The 18,511-nt window shown below is 31.7% G+C and overlaps 2 protein-coding genes across 8 annotated transcripts in view; one reads left to right on the top strand and one right to left on the bottom strand.

The window, feature by feature from the left end:
- Positions 1-1,732, top strand: part of LOC112601177 (peroxiredoxin-4-like) — an 8,323-nt gene extending 6,591 nt beyond the window's left edge. For 4 of the 5 annotated variants that reach the window (XM_025348650.1, XM_025348649.1, XM_025348648.1 and 1 more), the window contains exons 5-6: positions 1,020-1,259; positions 1,342-1,732. In XM_025348650.1, coding sequence (XP_025204435.1) covers positions 1,020-1,259; positions 1,342-1,516 — 415 coding nt within the window. In that variant the 3' untranslated portion in view covers positions 1,517-1,732. Of the gene's footprint in view, positions 1-2; positions 229-1,019; positions 1,260-1,341 lie in introns of all 5 variants that reach the window. The other variant, XM_025348651.1, reaches the window with a different exon arrangement.
- Positions 1,733-2,514: 782 nt separating this feature from the next.
- Positions 2,515-18,511, bottom strand: part of LOC112601176 (trithorax group protein osa-like) — a 38,735-nt gene continuing 22,738 nt past the window's right edge. Inside the window, exons 4-18 of one of the 3 annotated variants that reach the window (XM_025348645.1) lie at positions 12,690-13,170; positions 12,476-12,612; positions 11,808-12,209; positions 11,373-11,670; positions 11,058-11,290; positions 10,801-10,998; positions 10,303-10,519; positions 10,090-10,236; positions 7,054-7,216; positions 6,724-6,985; positions 6,482-6,644; positions 6,229-6,416; positions 6,040-6,156; positions 4,234-5,685; positions 2,515-3,299 (exon numbers count right to left, since the gene is read on the bottom strand). In XM_025348645.1, the coding sequence (XP_025204430.1) occupies positions 2,901-3,299; positions 4,234-5,685; positions 6,040-6,156; positions 6,229-6,416; positions 6,482-6,644; positions 6,724-6,985; positions 7,054-7,216; positions 10,090-10,236; positions 10,303-10,519; positions 10,801-10,998; positions 11,058-11,290; positions 11,373-11,670; positions 11,808-12,209; positions 12,476-12,612; positions 12,690-13,170 (4,857 nt within the window). In that variant the 3' untranslated portion in view covers positions 2,515-2,900. The remainder of the gene's footprint in view (positions 3,300-4,233; positions 5,686-6,039; positions 6,157-6,228; positions 6,417-6,481; positions 6,645-6,723; positions 6,986-7,053; positions 7,217-10,089; positions 10,237-10,302; positions 10,520-10,800; positions 10,999-11,057; positions 11,291-11,372; positions 11,671-11,807; positions 12,210-12,475; positions 12,613-12,689; positions 13,171-18,511) is intronic. The other 2 variants (XM_025348646.1, XM_025348647.1) reach the window with 2 other exon arrangements.

Here is an 18,511-nt window from a genome sequence, read left to right as displayed (position 1 = left end):
AGACAATGATGATGATTATGAAGTTGGTCTTCAATCAAATGACTACCATAGTACATCCAATTATGAAAAAATGGATCAAAAACATGAAGAAAACCAATGCAAAGCTATTGTTTCCAAACCCGCACCGTTTTGGAAAGCCACAGCTGTTGTTAATGGTCATGTGACGGAGTTAAAATTAAGTGACTATAGTGGTCGTTATTTGGTCCTATTTTTTTATCCTCAAGATTTGTAAGTTATATAATTAATATTAAAATTTAACTAAATTCAATTTAAATAAATAAATTATTAATTGGGTTAAATGTTAATTTTTACATGTTAACTTATACATTTTAATATGTACTTAGTATTTAATATTAAAATATTGTATGATTATAATATGTTTGAGTGTTCTGCGCCTCATGAAACAAACCATGAGATGCTCGAGCACTGCAACACTCCAATAGTAGTCAGCTTTTATGTGAATAAGTGAATCTTTTATTCGTGTCAGTTGTATCCAAATAATTGTCATTAATAAATGCTCAATAATTTTATTGAAATTTGTTACTAATATTATGCCCAAACTAATACCGTACTTAAATGTATTGAGCTCACGGCTTCGCATTTGGGCAATACTAAGTTGTTTATACTTTTACACGATTTACATTTTTATGTATTAATTCGCTTCAATCATAACCAAATATTTTTGATTTTTGTTATATGATAATTAAGTACTTAATGTTGTACCCAAACTAATATTGTTTTAATATTTTTTAAACTCATAACATTGTATTCAAGCAATATCATATTGTTTGTACTTTAACATGAATTAATACATTTGCTTAGTTTTACCAATTTATTACTGGTTCAATCCAATTTTTTTTAATTTGTAAATAATTTTGTGTTATACTTAGTTCTTACTAAGTATATTCCTTATGTCATTATTTATCTATTTAAATGTTAATAAATTATATTTCCACTAAATTTAATGTGGTATTATTGTTTGATATATATATTATTTATTAACTTATTATATTTTATAGTTCTCGTATTTGTCCAAGTGAGCTGATTGCTTTAAGTGATAGAGTATCTGAATTCAGAGCACTGAACACTGAAGTAGTAGCTTGTTCTGTGGATTCATACCTTTCTCACCAAGCATGGTCACGTACATTGCGCTCTGATGGAGGCATTGCCATACCTAAAATGCCACTACTATCTGATCCAACACATGCCATTAGTAAAAGTTATGGATGCTATTTATCAGAACTTGGCCATTCTCTCAGGTGATTTAAATTTTTAATTTCTCACTATTTTTGTTATTATTTAGACAAATAATTTTTAATTTGTGTTCTTACTTTTTTTCAGAGCTCATTATATAATAGACATGAGAGGTATTTTAAGACATGTGACAATTAATGATCTACCTGTGGGTCGGAATATCAGTGAAATATTAAGACTTCTAGAAGCTTTTCAATACACTGATGAAACAGAAACATTATGCCCCGCTGATTGGAAACCTGGCGAACCAACTTTATCATAATTGTATTATTATTTTTATCATCACTATTGCTAAGCTATTTTAAATTTATATTATTATTATAGTTCATATATTCCACTAAATAAAAGTTAATTTAGTGAAACTAAACGACTTTATAATAAATAATATTCTTCATGATATTATACCCATATATATGTTCACATTTATATTATTACGTGTTCAATGTACATCTATAAATACACTGGAGAATTATACAATTTATGTACTTATTTTAATTAAAACTATTCCTAATAAAATGTCTTTATTATATGTTGCCAAGACAATTGATGAGAAACATTCATATTGTATTTAATATGTAAAAATTAAAATACAAGAAAAAAAAAACAGTTTTTTAAATAATGTCAACCATTTATTTTTCACTTAATTCATGCCTGACATCTACAAATGTACGAATTGTTTTATGTAGTCTTCGATTTTTGTACAAAAAGAAAAATACTTAACTGTACATGACAATAATATTCACGCGCATTAATATTTACAACGTGTCCATTCAGTATCAATAAACACTAAAAATTTTTTATAAATATATCATAATCTAGATAAAACAAAATTTGTTTCTTTTGTAAAAAAAAAATTATATATGTATGTATATATATATCATAATATTAAAATAATAATAATAATTATTATTATTGAAATAACATATTTTATATTACATTATTAATAGTATAGTCTACATACAATTCATTTTGAGGCAATTTAACATTAATTTTTTCAGGTTGAGATAAATTAAAAAATAAATAAAAATAAACGCACTTAAAACATTATAATTATTAATATTATTTTCTATAGACACATTATATATACAGTACAATACAAAGTATAAAATATTTTTTTGAAATATTAAAAAAAAATAAATAAAAATCAATGTTACATTTTTAAGTATCAGTTTTGACTAATTTATAATAACCCCACAAAAATTTATTTGGGACATTATTTACATTTAAAAAAAGAAAGTGTTTGCTATACACAATGTTTATGCGGAAAATGTCAACTATTTATAGGCTATAATATAAATATTAACAAAACCTCAATAATAAAGAAATTAACATTATTGATTAGCTTGAAAAAAATTCTAAAAACAATCACACGGTCAGTCTCTTTGTTTGATTTGTCTAAGGATTTTATTTATTTAATTTTTATATATATAATTTTTAAATTTCTTAGTTTTTTTGTTTTTTCCCAACTGATTCAAAACAAAAGATTCCGGAAATTAGTTTGCGTAAAATAGTAAACTATTTTAATCAATTCTCAATTATAAATAAATAAACATAAACAAAATTAATTTGCAATAAGTGAAAAAAACCGTTATACGACTTTAAATAAAAGAATTAATCTGGAAGAATAAAAATTGTATTCGTTATTGTTATTGGGCGAGAGGAGACGGCGTATTTCTGGAACATTGGAATAAGACGCGCGATATGAGGGCTGCTACTTGCTGGTCGAGTATTTGGCTCATGACTAACGACAGTAGCCTCTGCTCTTGTTGCAAGAACAAGGGTCTGTTGTCTGGATGCCTGGATAACAGCAACAATATTCGAGCTGCTCTCCTTAACATGTCTAAGCTAGTTCCCATTGAATCTGGATTATCGCGGAGTGCATTCAGCCCATGAGTATTTACCACACTCAAGGCATTCTGTTCAGTCTGTTCAATAAATGCTACCAGTAATGAAACACATGGACTTTGAAGCGCTATTGTACGTGCCATACCACTGTCAGCAGCCGCTAAGTAATGTAACAAATTGACTGCGAATTCTCTGAGCACCTAGCAAATAAAATAATACCGTTTAGTTTAAAAAACCTTATGCTGCTAGTTTTAATAGGACCCAACAAAGACAAATGACATAACTAAATAGTTGTAAATGTCATTCCTTCACACAAAATATATGGGGTTGTAAAATCTTAATTTGTATAATGCCAAGTTATTGATAGAAAAACAAAAACATGGATTAATTTTAAATATGTATAATGAGCAATAATTAACTAACAAGGAGGTAGGTAGGTATAAAATAAATATTAATAAATTGGGACCGGATTTATATGCAAAAAAAATCCTCAAAATATGCTTTAATATGCTAACAAAGCTACAAAATATATATGTCTCGTTAAATATACACTAAAAATTGGATCAAAAATATTGTATTAAAAATAATGTAAGAATAAATAAATTAATAAATATTAATTAAGTATTAAAAAAAGTATAAAAAAGTATTTCATCATCTTCACCATTTAACATTTTTATCTCCATTTTATATCATTTTAGCACACATTAATAAAAAATTAAGATGAAAATTGATCTATATTAATATATTATATATAATATGTTGCATATGAGTATATCATCTTTGGCAATAAAGACGTGCTGTAATTTTATCGATATTATGTGGCTGTGAATGTGAAAATACGATGAAAAACAAATATATATGCTATAAATAATAGTGTACACTATAAAACTACTAATATGCATAAAATATGAAAAACTGTTGAAATATACAAATCTAACATTGTTATTTTAATAAAAATGAATTAAATGGAGGATAATTCTCATTAGATTTTAGAAACCTTATTCCAATACATATAAATAAACCCAGTCCCTATTAATAAACCATTTCGTAAAACTAAAAATTAAGTAAATGTATCATAACCCTTTTAACTAACTGGGTAAAGCGATAGTATATATTTATACAAATATAACTTACTTGTTCTTCAGTCCTGCATAATAAACGAGTAAGGACGTTGGCCAATTTTTCTAATCGTGAGTAAGGTGGAGTAGCAATGACCAGATCTACATTATTATCGGTGACACATAACTTGCATAAACATTCTAATGCTAGTCGCTGAGGTGAGAGTGGAGCTGAAGGAAATGGATCTTGGCCTGCAGCTGCTGGACATATAGCCCAATGTAGCAGACCATCTAAGATAGGGCGTGAAATATCTTCATTGAACGTGCTTAAATCAACGTAGCCAGCAATGTTAGCCAAAGAAACTAGTAAGTTTTCTCTGACAACGTCTAAGTAATCCCACCACCACTTTGCATCATTGCCTGGCTCAATTGTATCGGCATCTGTTGTTGTAGTACAATTGAATAATGACTCTGTATCATCGTCAGCTTTATCATAATTCCTAGTTTTGGACGAACGCAGTGGGTGTTCATGGTGTGTTAATAACAGTTTGCCAACCAAACCAAGAAATGGGCCACTTTTTGCAAACTCTAATTCATTACCAGGAACAAATGAAAGATTTCGTAAGATATTCGATATGCACACACACCGTTTACCAATGGAATCTTGACTTTCGCTTATTAATGACAAGCTTGACTCATCTTTGGAGAAACTTTCATCTTCATAGTCTGTTATACTCTTGCGCTTCAGCACGCCCATTGGATCGCGCACATTAATATTCTTTATATTTACAATATTGTCAATACTATTTTGTACTAACTCCTTATCATCTAATTCTTTTTTTATACATGCCTTATCATCTAATATTTCTGCTTTAGGTTTATCACTCTTCAGTAATTTGACAAATGGTACAAGACCAAACTCTGAACGAAAACAAGGCACAAGAAAACTTGTATCTGTTTCAGCAATATTATATCCCATGTCATAATTATCAATTACATCCCATGACCTCTTGCCATTTTTAATAAATAATTCTTTAGATCCATCAATAATTGCAGAACTCTTAATTGGTCGTTGATTGGGGAAGGTAGGATCTGGGAAATATGCTTTTTCATTTGGATTTATATTATCTACAGCACCAACATCTGGTATATCTTCTATTACTTTAGACTTTTCATACCAACAATACGATTTGATATCAGTATCAAGCATATCAACTAATGACTGTCGGAAATGTTCTAAGAGTATATCTAATAATCCAGGCATGTGTGTTAGTCCAAAAAATGGTATAGATACATCATCAAATAGCAATATATTGAGCACATCCAAGGCCCAAGTAGACTCTGCTAAAAGACCTGAGCGTAAAGACATCATCAATCGCCATGCATCTACGGGTGCAACATCATGCCTCATCATTCGACGACGTTTGTAAAGAATTGGTGTTACAGCTTCTATACTATCAGGAGGAAAAATAACTTCTCGCTTCAGTAAACTACTGCCTTGAAACATTGGTTGTCCTGGCATTCCAGGCTATGAAAAAAAAAAAAAAAACATAATTTTAATACATAATACTTTGGAAGTTATTTTAAAGGTTATTGTTATTTTTATCTCTAAATAATAAAAATGTACATTAACTGATAAATATAAGATCTTTAAAATATCATAATTCATAAGAAACGTAAATAAAAGAATCTATAGTCCCCTATATATTTATTAGTAGTTAATAAAAAAATTTTATTTTCAAAGATTATAGTGGTTTTAAAGTAAAATAAAATTATAATCTTGAAACCATTTTTTACAGTTTATAACTGTTTGGCATAAAGATGCAAGGCAGAGATAATAATAGCACTTAGTTTAAAATAATTATGAAAAAAAAATATTCACCTTCATATGTGGCGGTGGAGCCATTGGACCATGAGGTCCATACGGTTTACTTCCGTCAGGTCGATATCCATGTCTTGGCATCCTCATTTGTGCTTGCGCCATTGGACCCCAATGATTCTAAAAAACATTAAGTGTGAAAAAATATTGCTAGATACAACAAGTTATAAACAAACAAAAAAAATCACTTACTTGTTGTGCGCCATAAGGTTGTCCTTGTGGCGGATATCTATGTTGTTCCCACTGAGGTGGTTGTCCTGGATGTGATGGAGGCATAGAACGTGGTGGACCCTGTGACCAATTCTGTGGTGGTTGAGATCCAGGTGGATATCCAGGTCTTGGATATTGATTAGAAGCAGCATTTGGTGTACCTGTCCATCCTAAATTTTGTTTAGATAATTAATTTTTAGGTTTAGAAATTTAAGAAATATATTTTAATATTTACCTGGATACATAGGTCGTTGCTGAGGACCGTAACCTGGATAACCAGCTGGTTGAGGACCAGCTTGCTGATCTTTAGCAAAATCAGGATGACGCCGTGGTTGTGGTGGTGGCATTCCTTTTCCTGGGTAAGAACCCGGAGCACTAGTAGGAGGATATCCAGGGCTCTAAAATAGTGATAAAAATATAAAATTATGTCAAATATATTTGAATTAAACAAATTTAAAAATTTATAAATATACATACAGCAGGAGGTTCTTGTCGATAATAATCTGGTTGAGGTTGTTGACCAGGTGGATAGCCAGGGGTAGAAACTGATCCCCCTTGTGTTTGGTTTACTGTAGCAGGTGAAGAATTCTGTGGTGGCGGGGGTCCAGGAAACCTGGGTGGTTGTTGATAACCAGATGGTGGTGGAACCGGTCCACGTCCATATGGATCTGGACCATTGCCAGGTCCCTGAGGAGTATTAGGTGGGCCTTGTGGAGGAGGAACTGAACCACCATAATTTCTTTAATAAAAAAAACTCAGTTAGCAAAAAATAATAATTTTTACACACAAAGTATTATTAGTTATTACCTGTCAGCATCGTTAGAATAAGGTGGATATAAAGGTGGTCTTACTGGACCACTAGGATAACCAACCGGAGTACTAACTGGTGGATAATGTTGTCCATATTGATCATTGCTGCCTGGATACTGCTGATTGTATCCACCTTGTCCTTGGTAACTTCCTTGTGTTCCTATCAAAGTATGAGATGTCAATTGGCAATAATAATTGTAATGCATATTTAAGCATTATTCGTCTTTAGTCATTAATATTAATAATAATCAATATAAATATGTATGTTAAAAATTAAAAATAAACAAACAACGAAATAAATTAAATATATCAGGATCATAACACACCATTTTACGTTTAAGTATGACAAAAACTATATTATATTAATTGTATTATAAATTAAGTCATGTAACATTAAAAAATAAATAACATTACAAAAAAACAGTTGATAACGAATAGTTATCATTGAGTATTGACAGCAACACTTATTGCATGTGACTGAAGTTAAACGATATCTATACATAATATATTCAAAGACAATTGTGTTCTCACGTTTTTCATTAGCCTTATCTGATGATCTTTAGAATCTAAATGAATTTTATTTTTATTTTTACAGGTGGTTATTCTAAACATTTGATAAAGACGCAATTTTTATGAAGACGGAAGACGTTATCTCACTCACACTCTCTATCTATACCTGTATATCATACGTAAAGCGTAAAGATAGCACATTTTTAACTATCTAGACTTAGGTTAAACAACTCAGACTGCAAGTCACAGGCCGATATACGTGGATGCCAAACCCGCATGTTATTTTCGTCAACACGAACTAACATATTAATGTTATAACAATAATTATTATAACATAACAAATTTGAGTTTAAAAAAACCTATTTTGTCTCGTTACTCATTAGGTTTAATACTAAAGTGAATTTACCTAACACCAAATTTAAACCTAAGAATATTATCTACATTCCAGGGCGTCTTAAACAATTTTTATTTTTATTAATAAGTTAGCTTTTAAGAAATTTATACCTTTTACGTATTTTAAAATTGTAATATTTTACATAATTATAACTTACATTAAAATATAAATACCATTAAAGCCTATGAGACGCTTTAGATAATATTCTTATTTCTTATCTTAAACATTTAATAGTAGATCAAATCACTCAAATAGTAAAATTGGTTCTTTCGAACGCAGATTTCTTATGTTGTATACTTGAATGTTTGTAAGACAGAGACGAAAAAATATGCGGGTTTAAGATTATCAAAAATATTTTTCTAATTACCCAATGCAAACGGTTATGATAAAGATAATTTTCTATTGTTATTTTAATTTCGAAATTAATTTTTATCGACACTACAAACGTTTGGTTAGTTATACATTTATAATATAGGACTTAAATAGAAATATTAATCAACGTAATACAATGATCATATTCTCAATCAAACGCTAAATGTATGTGTAAGTGTGGGGGAGAAGAGTTAACGAAATTTAAAAATTAAATTTTCTACACGGAGTGAATGGTCAATTTTAAGTTCTTTCTTTTTAAGTATACTGTACTAATAAAAAATATGAATATTACGTAACTAATAAACTGCTAACAATTTTATAAAGAGAAAAAAAAAACTATTTAGTTTACAAATACTCTTTAATCTTAATTGTATAGTATTAAAGTATATTTAAACGTTAATCGGTAAAGATTGGAAAAATGTATGACTATTTGTAATTGATTACAGCTTGAGTTGCCCACACAAACTATTATAAACATTTTTAAAACTATTATAATTAAAGGTACTATAATATATATTATATATGTATTAATTTCTAATAATAGAAAATTCTATGAAATATTACTCATTATTTTAGTGATAACGATAATGATTACATTTATGAATTATAATGTTGTTGGTGAAAGGTAAATAAAAAATATAAAAATTTAAAAAACGAAAATTAAACAGTACAATAATATCTGCTATAGGCATAAGAATAAAATGAAAGGCAGCTGCGTTTTTATTTTCAAAAAAATATGATTATAATTTTAATACATAATAGATTATAAATAACATTTAATAATAATATTAATAATTTTATTTAAACTTTAAATTTATGAATTTTATGATGTATGAACTATATATTAGATTAATAAATAATATGAAATACATAAAATGGAGCCAAAATATCTTATTTTAATAGCGATTCACGCTATTTATTTGTTTTTTGTTTTTAATATTGAGTTATCTAAGAATAAATAATAAAACTAAAAAAAGATAATATTTTTGAGGAATTTGACATATTAATTTATATAAACATAGTCTCAAAACAATTTAATACACATTTAAATTAACAAAAAAAAGTATTCTTATTTTTTTAGTTAAATAATAATAAAATTTAAAACTGATATTTCAGACTATCAAAAATATTATAATCAATAACTTCTACAACAGGTGATTTAATTGCTCAAAAATCATAAAAAAACTGATTGCATTTGAATGCGTTTAGTTTATGTTTCGTGTGAGAAAAAAAAAACATTGTGATGATATCCTCTTATGTCATAAAACTAATTTTTATAACTATTAGACTTAAGAAAAAATAATACGTCAATTGAAGTAGGAAAACTACACCTGTAGAATTTGTCTTCAAAATGTGTAATATAGCAAATTCACATTAAGAATTTCAATTAATTTTAATATTATTTTAGACAATTAAAAATTAACATAATTATTCATAATCTTAGTAATAATTTTCGATATTTTAAAGAAAAAAATGAGCATTAAACAAAATTTTCATACACTTATGAATCGTTTTAAAATTTAAACATTAAAAGCCTCTAAATTTGATTACACGGGTTAAGGTGTTTGCACGTCTCATTAAAGTTAAATTTAGGTATTTAATTTGTAATTCTCAAATCTATTCTTGTAAAAAATTACGTTTTTAACAGGATCTGACTCCTGCGTGTATTGTCTTTGTTTTACATATTCTACATTTGTTACACACGACAATTTACTAATAAACTTACATATAAATAAATAAATACTATAAAATCTTACCATGAGGAGGATGTGGTGGTCTTTGAGGTGAATTATAATCTTGTGGACCACTATAAGCTCCATATCCTGGGTAACCATCTACATGACCTGGTCCTGGAGCAGTTGGTGCAGATGGTAACGAGTCTTGTGAATTAGATCCTGCAGAACCTAATCGTAATTATTTATTTGAATTCAACATTCTCAACACACAAAGTGTTGAACAAGATCACTTACCAGGAGAAGGCACAGATGTTGCTTTAGAACTTTTTTTCTTTGAGGAAGATTCAACTTGATTGATTATAGGTATAGGATCTATGCCTCCACGGTCAAAGTGACATTCATACGGTAACAAATTTTTAGTGTAGTGTTTTCTTAGAGTGTAAGCAGCACTAGATGATGCACCAATACCCAACAAACCAGCAACATCCTTCCATATTTTATTTTTTGTAACCTAATACATTTAAGTCATAATAAATAAATACATAATAATTAATGTTACGGGATAGTTATAAGAAGAGTCTAGATTTATTGCCCTAAAACTAAGAGTAAAATTTATGTTAGTAGGCACTAAGTCACTGGAACATTAGTGATTTTTATTTCATATAATTTACATAATATAACAAAATCACAAATTGATAAAGTATTTATCAATTACTAAAAACATAAATTTGATGAAAATAATTCTAGTTATTAATAATAATAAAAAAAAATTAAAAATAAAATTTGACAAACCTTGCAAACCTCCATGAAACCCCCTCGTTCTTTAACATATATATACAAGCGGAACAAATCAAGAGGGTTTTTGGAGATAGTAGGACATGTAGAGATTGGTGTTCCTCTTTCTTCCATAAAATGTAGCAATTTATCCAACCAAATGCGTCGTTCTGGATTATCGTCCATTTCATACAGTTTACTTAAACTGTCATGTTTCTAAAAAAATATAATTGTTTAGTTTCAAAGTACACTTGGAAAGTTAAGAAAAATATTACTTTTGGTCGATATACGTGTTCATTTTGAGGAGCTATGTGGCTATTAAATATTGGGTTATGAGATGGAGGTCCTCTAGGCCAAGCAGGTGCCATTGGATCCGGATTTGAATACTCGTCATGGGCAGGTGAACATGGTGGTCCCATTATACCACCCATTCCTTGTTGGTACATCATGCCACCACTCATGTTTTCTTTTCTTTTAGGCGTTGTACAATTTGAGTCATCACCAGAAGCTATGAAAACAAAACCAAAAATTATTAGCTTTAAAATAATATTATAACTAACTAAGGAAAAATAACTTGATACAACAATTACCTGCTGAAGCATTTGATAGGGTTGATTGCTGACTTGCATCATCAATAGCAGTACCATCAGGTCCAGTGGTAACGACAGAAGTTACAACACCACTAAGACTTTGTTGTTGTTGTGATACTTCATGATCAACCGACATCATTGAAGGATTTGGTGGTGCCATTGGAGGACCAGCATTAGATTGAACTGGTGCTGGTGGACCCATACTATGTGGAGGCATTGAATTTAAATAATTTCCTGGTCCAGAATTAGGTGGAATTGGACCTGATGTCTGATAGCCTCCAGGTCCTTTATGTTGTTGCTACAATCATAAAAAAAGAAATTAGTTTCAAAAAGGTTTACAGTTAAATATGCATTAAAAAACAAGTAACAATGACTAAAGCAAAAAATTTTAAGCCACAAATAAAGCATTAGTTTTGTGTTTGTTTGGGTGTTCACCTGTAAGTGTTGCTTGAGGTAGTGTGGATGAGGTGGTGTGTGAGGCCTGGGACCAGGTGAGACAGGTGGAGGTGGTCCAGGAGAAGTGCCTTGCTGCATTGAATGCATTTGATGAGCATGTGGATGCATATGGGGTCCTGGAGGGGGTTGATGATGAGGATGGTGATGGTGTAATGGTGATTGTGCAGGAGGAGGGTGCTGAATTGGAGGTTGTTGGTGTTGCTGAGGCTGTGCTTGTGGTGATTGTTGTTGCTGTTGTTGTTGCTGCTGCTGCTGCTGCTGTTGTTGTGGGGAAGATGATGGGGGAGGTACTTTGGTAGGTGTAGGTGGTTGAACAGGACCACTATGGTGACTATTATTTAATGGAGGTGGTGCTTGTGGTGGACCACTACCAGGCCATCCCTGCAAAGCACATTTTGTGTCACAAAAAGCATGTCGTAGAATGTATAAGAAGCAAATACAATACAACAAATACCAAACATTTTTTGGAACTATACAATGTTTAGTAGTGTTTAAATTATTCCAAACACATTGTTCAATATAATATAAATAAATTTAAACACCAAATAGATTACCCAATAAAATGTTAAGTATTAGTAATGACAATGACATTAAATGTAATAAAACAATGTGTTAACACACAAAACATTTCCCAATTAAAAACTTACTTGATAAGGAGGAAATTGATGAGGGGGTCCATGATGCATCGGCATACCTCTAGGAGAGTATTGTTGTGGAGGACCATTACTATTAGGTGGTGGATACCCTTGATAAGGTATACCAGGCGGTCTAGCACCATAATTACCTGTATAATCAACAAACATTATTAAACACATAGTACATTAATAAGCAAAATATTCATCAATATTAGTCATATTTTACCAGGAGGTTGTTGAGGATATGATCCCATAGGTGGGGCAGGCTGTTGTTGTGAAGGATAACCACTATGTGAAGATACAGGTGGAGGAGGGCCATAAGGATTTGGTCCAGGCATTTTGTATGGATTTTGTACTGGAGCTCCGGATGGAGGACCCGTCATATGAGGCATTCCACCTGGAGGTTGTGGGGATGGTTGTTGTTGATATCCTTGTTGTGGCCCCATAGGCGAATGGCTCATTCTATTATTTTGAGTAGCTTGCCCTGGATCAGGCTGCTGTTGACTGCTTGGTGGCCTAGGCGGCATTGGAATGTTCTGTTGCTGTTGTTGTTGAGGTGGTCCACCAACCGGCGCTGCTGTGACAGCAGGCGACATGGAACGTGAACCAGTAGATCCTGTAGGAGACGGCGATGGCCGCAAAGGAGTGCCACCATTGCCAGTACCAGCACCACAATTGCTATCGTTACTGTTTTGACTTGTCAAATCCTGCACAAGAAACACAGTAGATGTTATTGACACGAAAATATATAAATACAAATAGAATCAACAGGTCGGACTTAGACTGTAAAAAGATGCAAAAGAACTATACGGTTAGAAGGGTGAAGAGGAAAAGGGGTAGGGGGTCAATAAAACATGTGGAGGTTTCGGGGAAGACCTACCGTCTGGTCGGGTAAAAGTACGAACAAAAGAGACAGAACGAAGAATACAGAGAAAGAGAACGTGGTATGTACTATATACACATAAAAGGTATTCCTTCTATATTGCGGTAATTGGAAAAAGAGATGATTGAGCGGAGGGCTGGGAGTACGTGGAAGAGCGAGGGGACAACAAAGTTGTGCACGACGAGACGCGGAGGGTTAGGACCTTTCCGATGACTGGTGGTGAAGAGAAGGGTGAGAGAGAATGACTGAGAACAAGGACCGCGGCAAAAGGGTGGAGGTAACACGCTATTCTCCGACACATATATTTACACACATACAAATATATACATGTATATAAACAGTGTACACAAACGGATGATAAGGACACCGGTAAGAGACGGAACAGGGAATTGGTAGAGGGGAAGAGGCACGTGTGATGCCATTCATAACATGGACAGACCACACCAGTTATTTCACCATCATTGCCAGTTTTCAATATAAATCAAATAGGTTGTACGTTGTTACATCTTCGCAATGTGTAAACGTTTGTGGCTTCCTTTTTTTTCAATGGAATGGGGTCAAAAACCGACCATGACCTTTTGGGACTTATCAATCACTGTGCATTTTTAGCAGTGAAAACAACGGAAAGGGAAAGTATCAAATATACGTATTGTCAACAACCATCGTTTAAATTCTAATAAACCATACGGCATTATTTGAAATAATATCATAATAATTGGATTAATAAACTTACGAATATATTATGCTTCACATTTGAAATATACAAATTCCGCCAAATTTAATAATAAACTAAATAATTACTCATAGGTACAAACCATGTGAAATAAAAAAATGCCTATATTAATAAAATTATAAAATACTAGAATTTAAGCCACTCTATTACAAAAAAAAAAAAAAAAACTGTGGTTGCTATATTAAGCTGAATAGGTTTTAAATATACATTGTTCATCGAGTTAGTCACTGTAATACATGTATCAAAGTTTCAATAATAAATTTTTTTGCATACGATAAACAAATGTTAGCAAAAATAATGTAGTATATTAAGTCTCTTTAATTTTCTAAGGATATTTAATAATTTTATAATAGTACAAGCAATTTATTTTGCAATTAGTAAACGGTATAGTGAATTGAATTTTTCAAAAATGGCATAATAGTATAATTTTTAATGCAATAAATATAAAATTAAATCATATTTCATTGTTCTTAACTTGAACGTTAATATCGACGTCTCTTAGTACAATGTGATAAAAAACAAGGTATGAATAGCTTAAAATTAGTCTAATACATTATGATTCATTACTATTGTCTATTACTAATAGAGCAGTTTCAATTATAACATGTAAATAAAACCATGTTTTGTTTTTGGTTTAAACATATACAATTTAATGAGTGTAAATTGTACAGATTTTTATAAAAAAAAAAAATTAAATGAATATTTCCAAATTCATCAAATTAACTAATAAAATATTAGTATTAAATAAATTTAATAAAATAAATATTAAATAAAAACTTGTGTATATTATATACTTTTGATATTTTCAATTGCTTAAAAAACGTATTAATATAAATTTGGTCTTTAATTTTAAATGTCAATAAATGGCACAAAAAAAAAAACAAAATGTTTATAAAATTATATCAAGTATTTTATCACAACCAAAAAATAAAATTTATTTTGTCAAATACTAATGTAATATAAATTTTCGTGTTTTTAATTATTATTTTTTTAGTTTTCCTAATTATTTTAAAATTAAGTACAATTGTACTAATATATTCCTATTTTTGACCACCCAAAGCACTGTATAGATCCAATTTACTATCAGCCACTCTTAAAATTAAAATTAAAGAATTTTGCAAGCTCCAAAACGCGATAACAATAAAATAATTTTAAAAACACATTGTAAGATATTCAGAATCTAAGATTAGATATCCTAATTTTACATTACATATTTAAAATATTAAATAATAAATAAATACGAAATTTAATCATTAAAGTTTTTATACACTTAAAATAGAATAATTTGAATATATTAAATACAAAATAATAACGTTAGATGGTGGTATTATAAAAACAAAAATCATCAATAATTAATTTTAAATATAATATGGATGTCAATTCGATTAACGTTGAAAATAATGATATATAAACACTGAGTAATAACTAATAAGTAATAATTAATAAAAAATAATTGATAATAGTAGAAAACTACAATGAAAAATAATTTACAGACGTAAGAATATTTTATGAATTGACAATATTAATCTTTATACTATTAATTACATGTACGATAATTTATTGTAATGTTTTAATAAGTATAGGTATAACAACTTTGCTAATTAAATGATTTTTAATAGAACATTTCTCAGAGGATAATAATGATGTTCAAATAGTTGCATTGAGTCTTAAATCAGGTATAGTGCGAGTAGTCAATATGAAAAAATCGATTATAACTTTTTACTGTACTTTTTACTATACTTTAATGTTTAAACGCGACGAACGCTTTATGTTGCGGGATAAAGACCAATTTGAATCTAGTCGTTGATTCATCGAATGTATGATATTGTATTAAAGTATTAAACCGATTACTGAAATTAAAATATAAAAATATACGGATAATTACTAATCAATAAATATTGATTGGTTAAAACTTATTAATAAAAAATTTGGTTATTATGTATCCAAAGAAAAAACATCTATGAAGAATAATAGATATAACAAAGTAGATGCCATGAAGTCGATGGCATTGTTGTATTGATATAATATATTGTGTCTCTTTATTGATCCCAACGCGGGCGGTAAAATATAGACAAAATATGAAGGCCGCAGCTGGTTTAGTATACGCGAAGACTATTTTCAAGTCCAATATTACATTTTAATAAAACTTGTAAATTTTAGATTTCATATAATACTACATTGCGTTATAATAAATAAACTAAAAACCTATAAAAGTTTATAAACAATCCACAATACAAAATAAATATTAATCTCGATAAATAAAAAAAAAAAATTATATAAGTTTCGTTACGAGAGAAAATTTCATTGAAATATTAATCGTCGACAATATAATTTATGTACTTTATTTTAATGATGTATATTGTAACTTGTAAGTGAACGAGTGGTAGTAGTGGACTCAGTGCATGCAATAACATCGTATTTAAATTTTGTAATTAATAAATTATTATACTTAAAAAATTGATTATATGTTCAATAATCGTAAGAAACGATTTAGCAAGTACTCGGTTTAATAACTAATTATAATAATATGTACTGCAAAGTTTAAAACTACAAGATAATTAGGTACAAAAACCCTATACCAACAACACATTTTATTTTAGTAATAATCCTTGGTAATCCATTGTTATCCGCCAGTTAAAATGGCATAATTGATCCAGAGTTAATGGGAAATGTTAACAATCGGTCCGTATAGTAGGTATACCGTCGTCGGTGAAAATTCAAAAACTAAGCGTCTCGCAATTGTACGCATACAACAAACATACTGCTGATGATACATTATTTTTGTTAGGTAAAAAAAGAAATAAATGGAAGTAATAATAATAATAATAATAAAAAATACACAACGCGCGGAGGCGATGCATCATTAGTACACGTACCATTAACAGTAAAGACATTTGGCAAAAAGTATCATAATATACTAGGGGTACTATATAGAACTATCTAGCAGTAGTAAATAGTAATAGTAGTAAGTAACGGCATTATTAACAGTAGTAATAATGTTAAATGGCTCTTTTGCTAATGTAATACTATCGACACGGGGTCCCGAACAACCGCGGTGGGGAGGGAACGGGTCGGCGGAGGAGGAGAGAAAACGATAAAAAGGGTTAGTAGATGACCTCACCCTTATATTATTACGACGGCACAGATAGAGCACGACGTCGACAAAGGCGCTGGGCGAGGCGAGGGGTATGCGGCGATACTACCACGACGGAGCGGAGGGGCAACCTGTCGGATGAAAGGCTGGGAAAGTGATTACGCGCGCATAGACCCCGCCGCCGCAATAATGTCGAAGAACCTATCCATCCAAGCGTCGTAAAAAATTTTGTACATTATTTTCGACTCTCCGGCGGGCCCCCCCGAGCGGAAGAAAGAGAGACGGAAAATGATAAAAATATACGACAACGGTCAACGAAGACGACGGCCGCGGCGGCGGCGGCGGACGAATGAGTCAGCACGGGAGGGGGAAAAAACAACGCGGAGAGGGGAGAGCCGCGTTCGAGTGAGTACGCAGTCATGAGCGGCGCGCACGTTGGAAAAAAACCAACAAAGATAAGCACGCACACACAAACGATATTCCGGTTATCATGCGGCGGCCGGTTCGGCTCTACCGATCCCCCGAAATTACGACGTCGGAGACGACGGTTACACGCACGCTAGCGACGCTCGCAGTGTTGCCAACCGGCGGCCGGCCAAAAAGGAAAACCGCCGCGGGAACACGGCGGCGGCGATACGTACACCCGACGAAACCACCGCCGAGGGAACGACGACGACGTCGGGCGCGGAAAATCGAAATTTTAATTCCGGCGGTTCGCAACGGCCACGTAGCGGCGCGGGTTTACGCGGACGCACAGGTCCGAAACACGGTTCGCCAGATCGGCAAAAACACGAGAGTTCCCTCCGCCCGACACATAATGTCACAATAAAATATATTTTGTGCGTCGTGGTCTCAGTTATCATTGTTATAATATTGTTATAATGTTATATTATATTATATTATTATTGTGTTTATAATAACACACGATAGCCGCCACAGTTAGTATACTCCCCGATTTGCCGCCCGTCGACGGCTACGGCGACGATGATGACGACGAATACTACCAATACTACTATTACTATTACTATTACTACTACAACTACAACTACTACTACTACTACCACCATCATCATCATCATCATCACCCCTACTACGACGCCGGGGCCCCGAGAGCGGGAGCGCGCGCGCAAAACGCACAGCCCGTAGCCCGAATAGAACGGGCGACGGCCGTAATAAACGACGTACGGATAAAGCGCGTTCGGTGCTATGGCAGAACGGCGGCGACGGCGGATACCCGATTGCCGGTGGGGGGGTGGCGGTAGGAGACCGACGACGGAGGGGCCGGCCTGCCCACCGCATGGCGTTGGCGGGAAGTGACAGGGTCGGCGGGCCGGGGAG

The sequence above is a fragment of the Melanaphis sacchari genome, unplaced genomic scaffold (genome assembly GCF_002803265.2).
Source record: "Melanaphis sacchari strain LSU unplaced genomic scaffold, SCAv2.0 Contig75_pilon_pilon, whole genome shotgun sequence".
Classification (NCBI taxonomy): Eukaryota; Metazoa; Arthropoda; class Insecta; order Hemiptera; family Aphididae; genus Melanaphis; species Melanaphis sacchari.
This window is presented reverse-complemented; position numbering and strand designations above follow the sequence as displayed.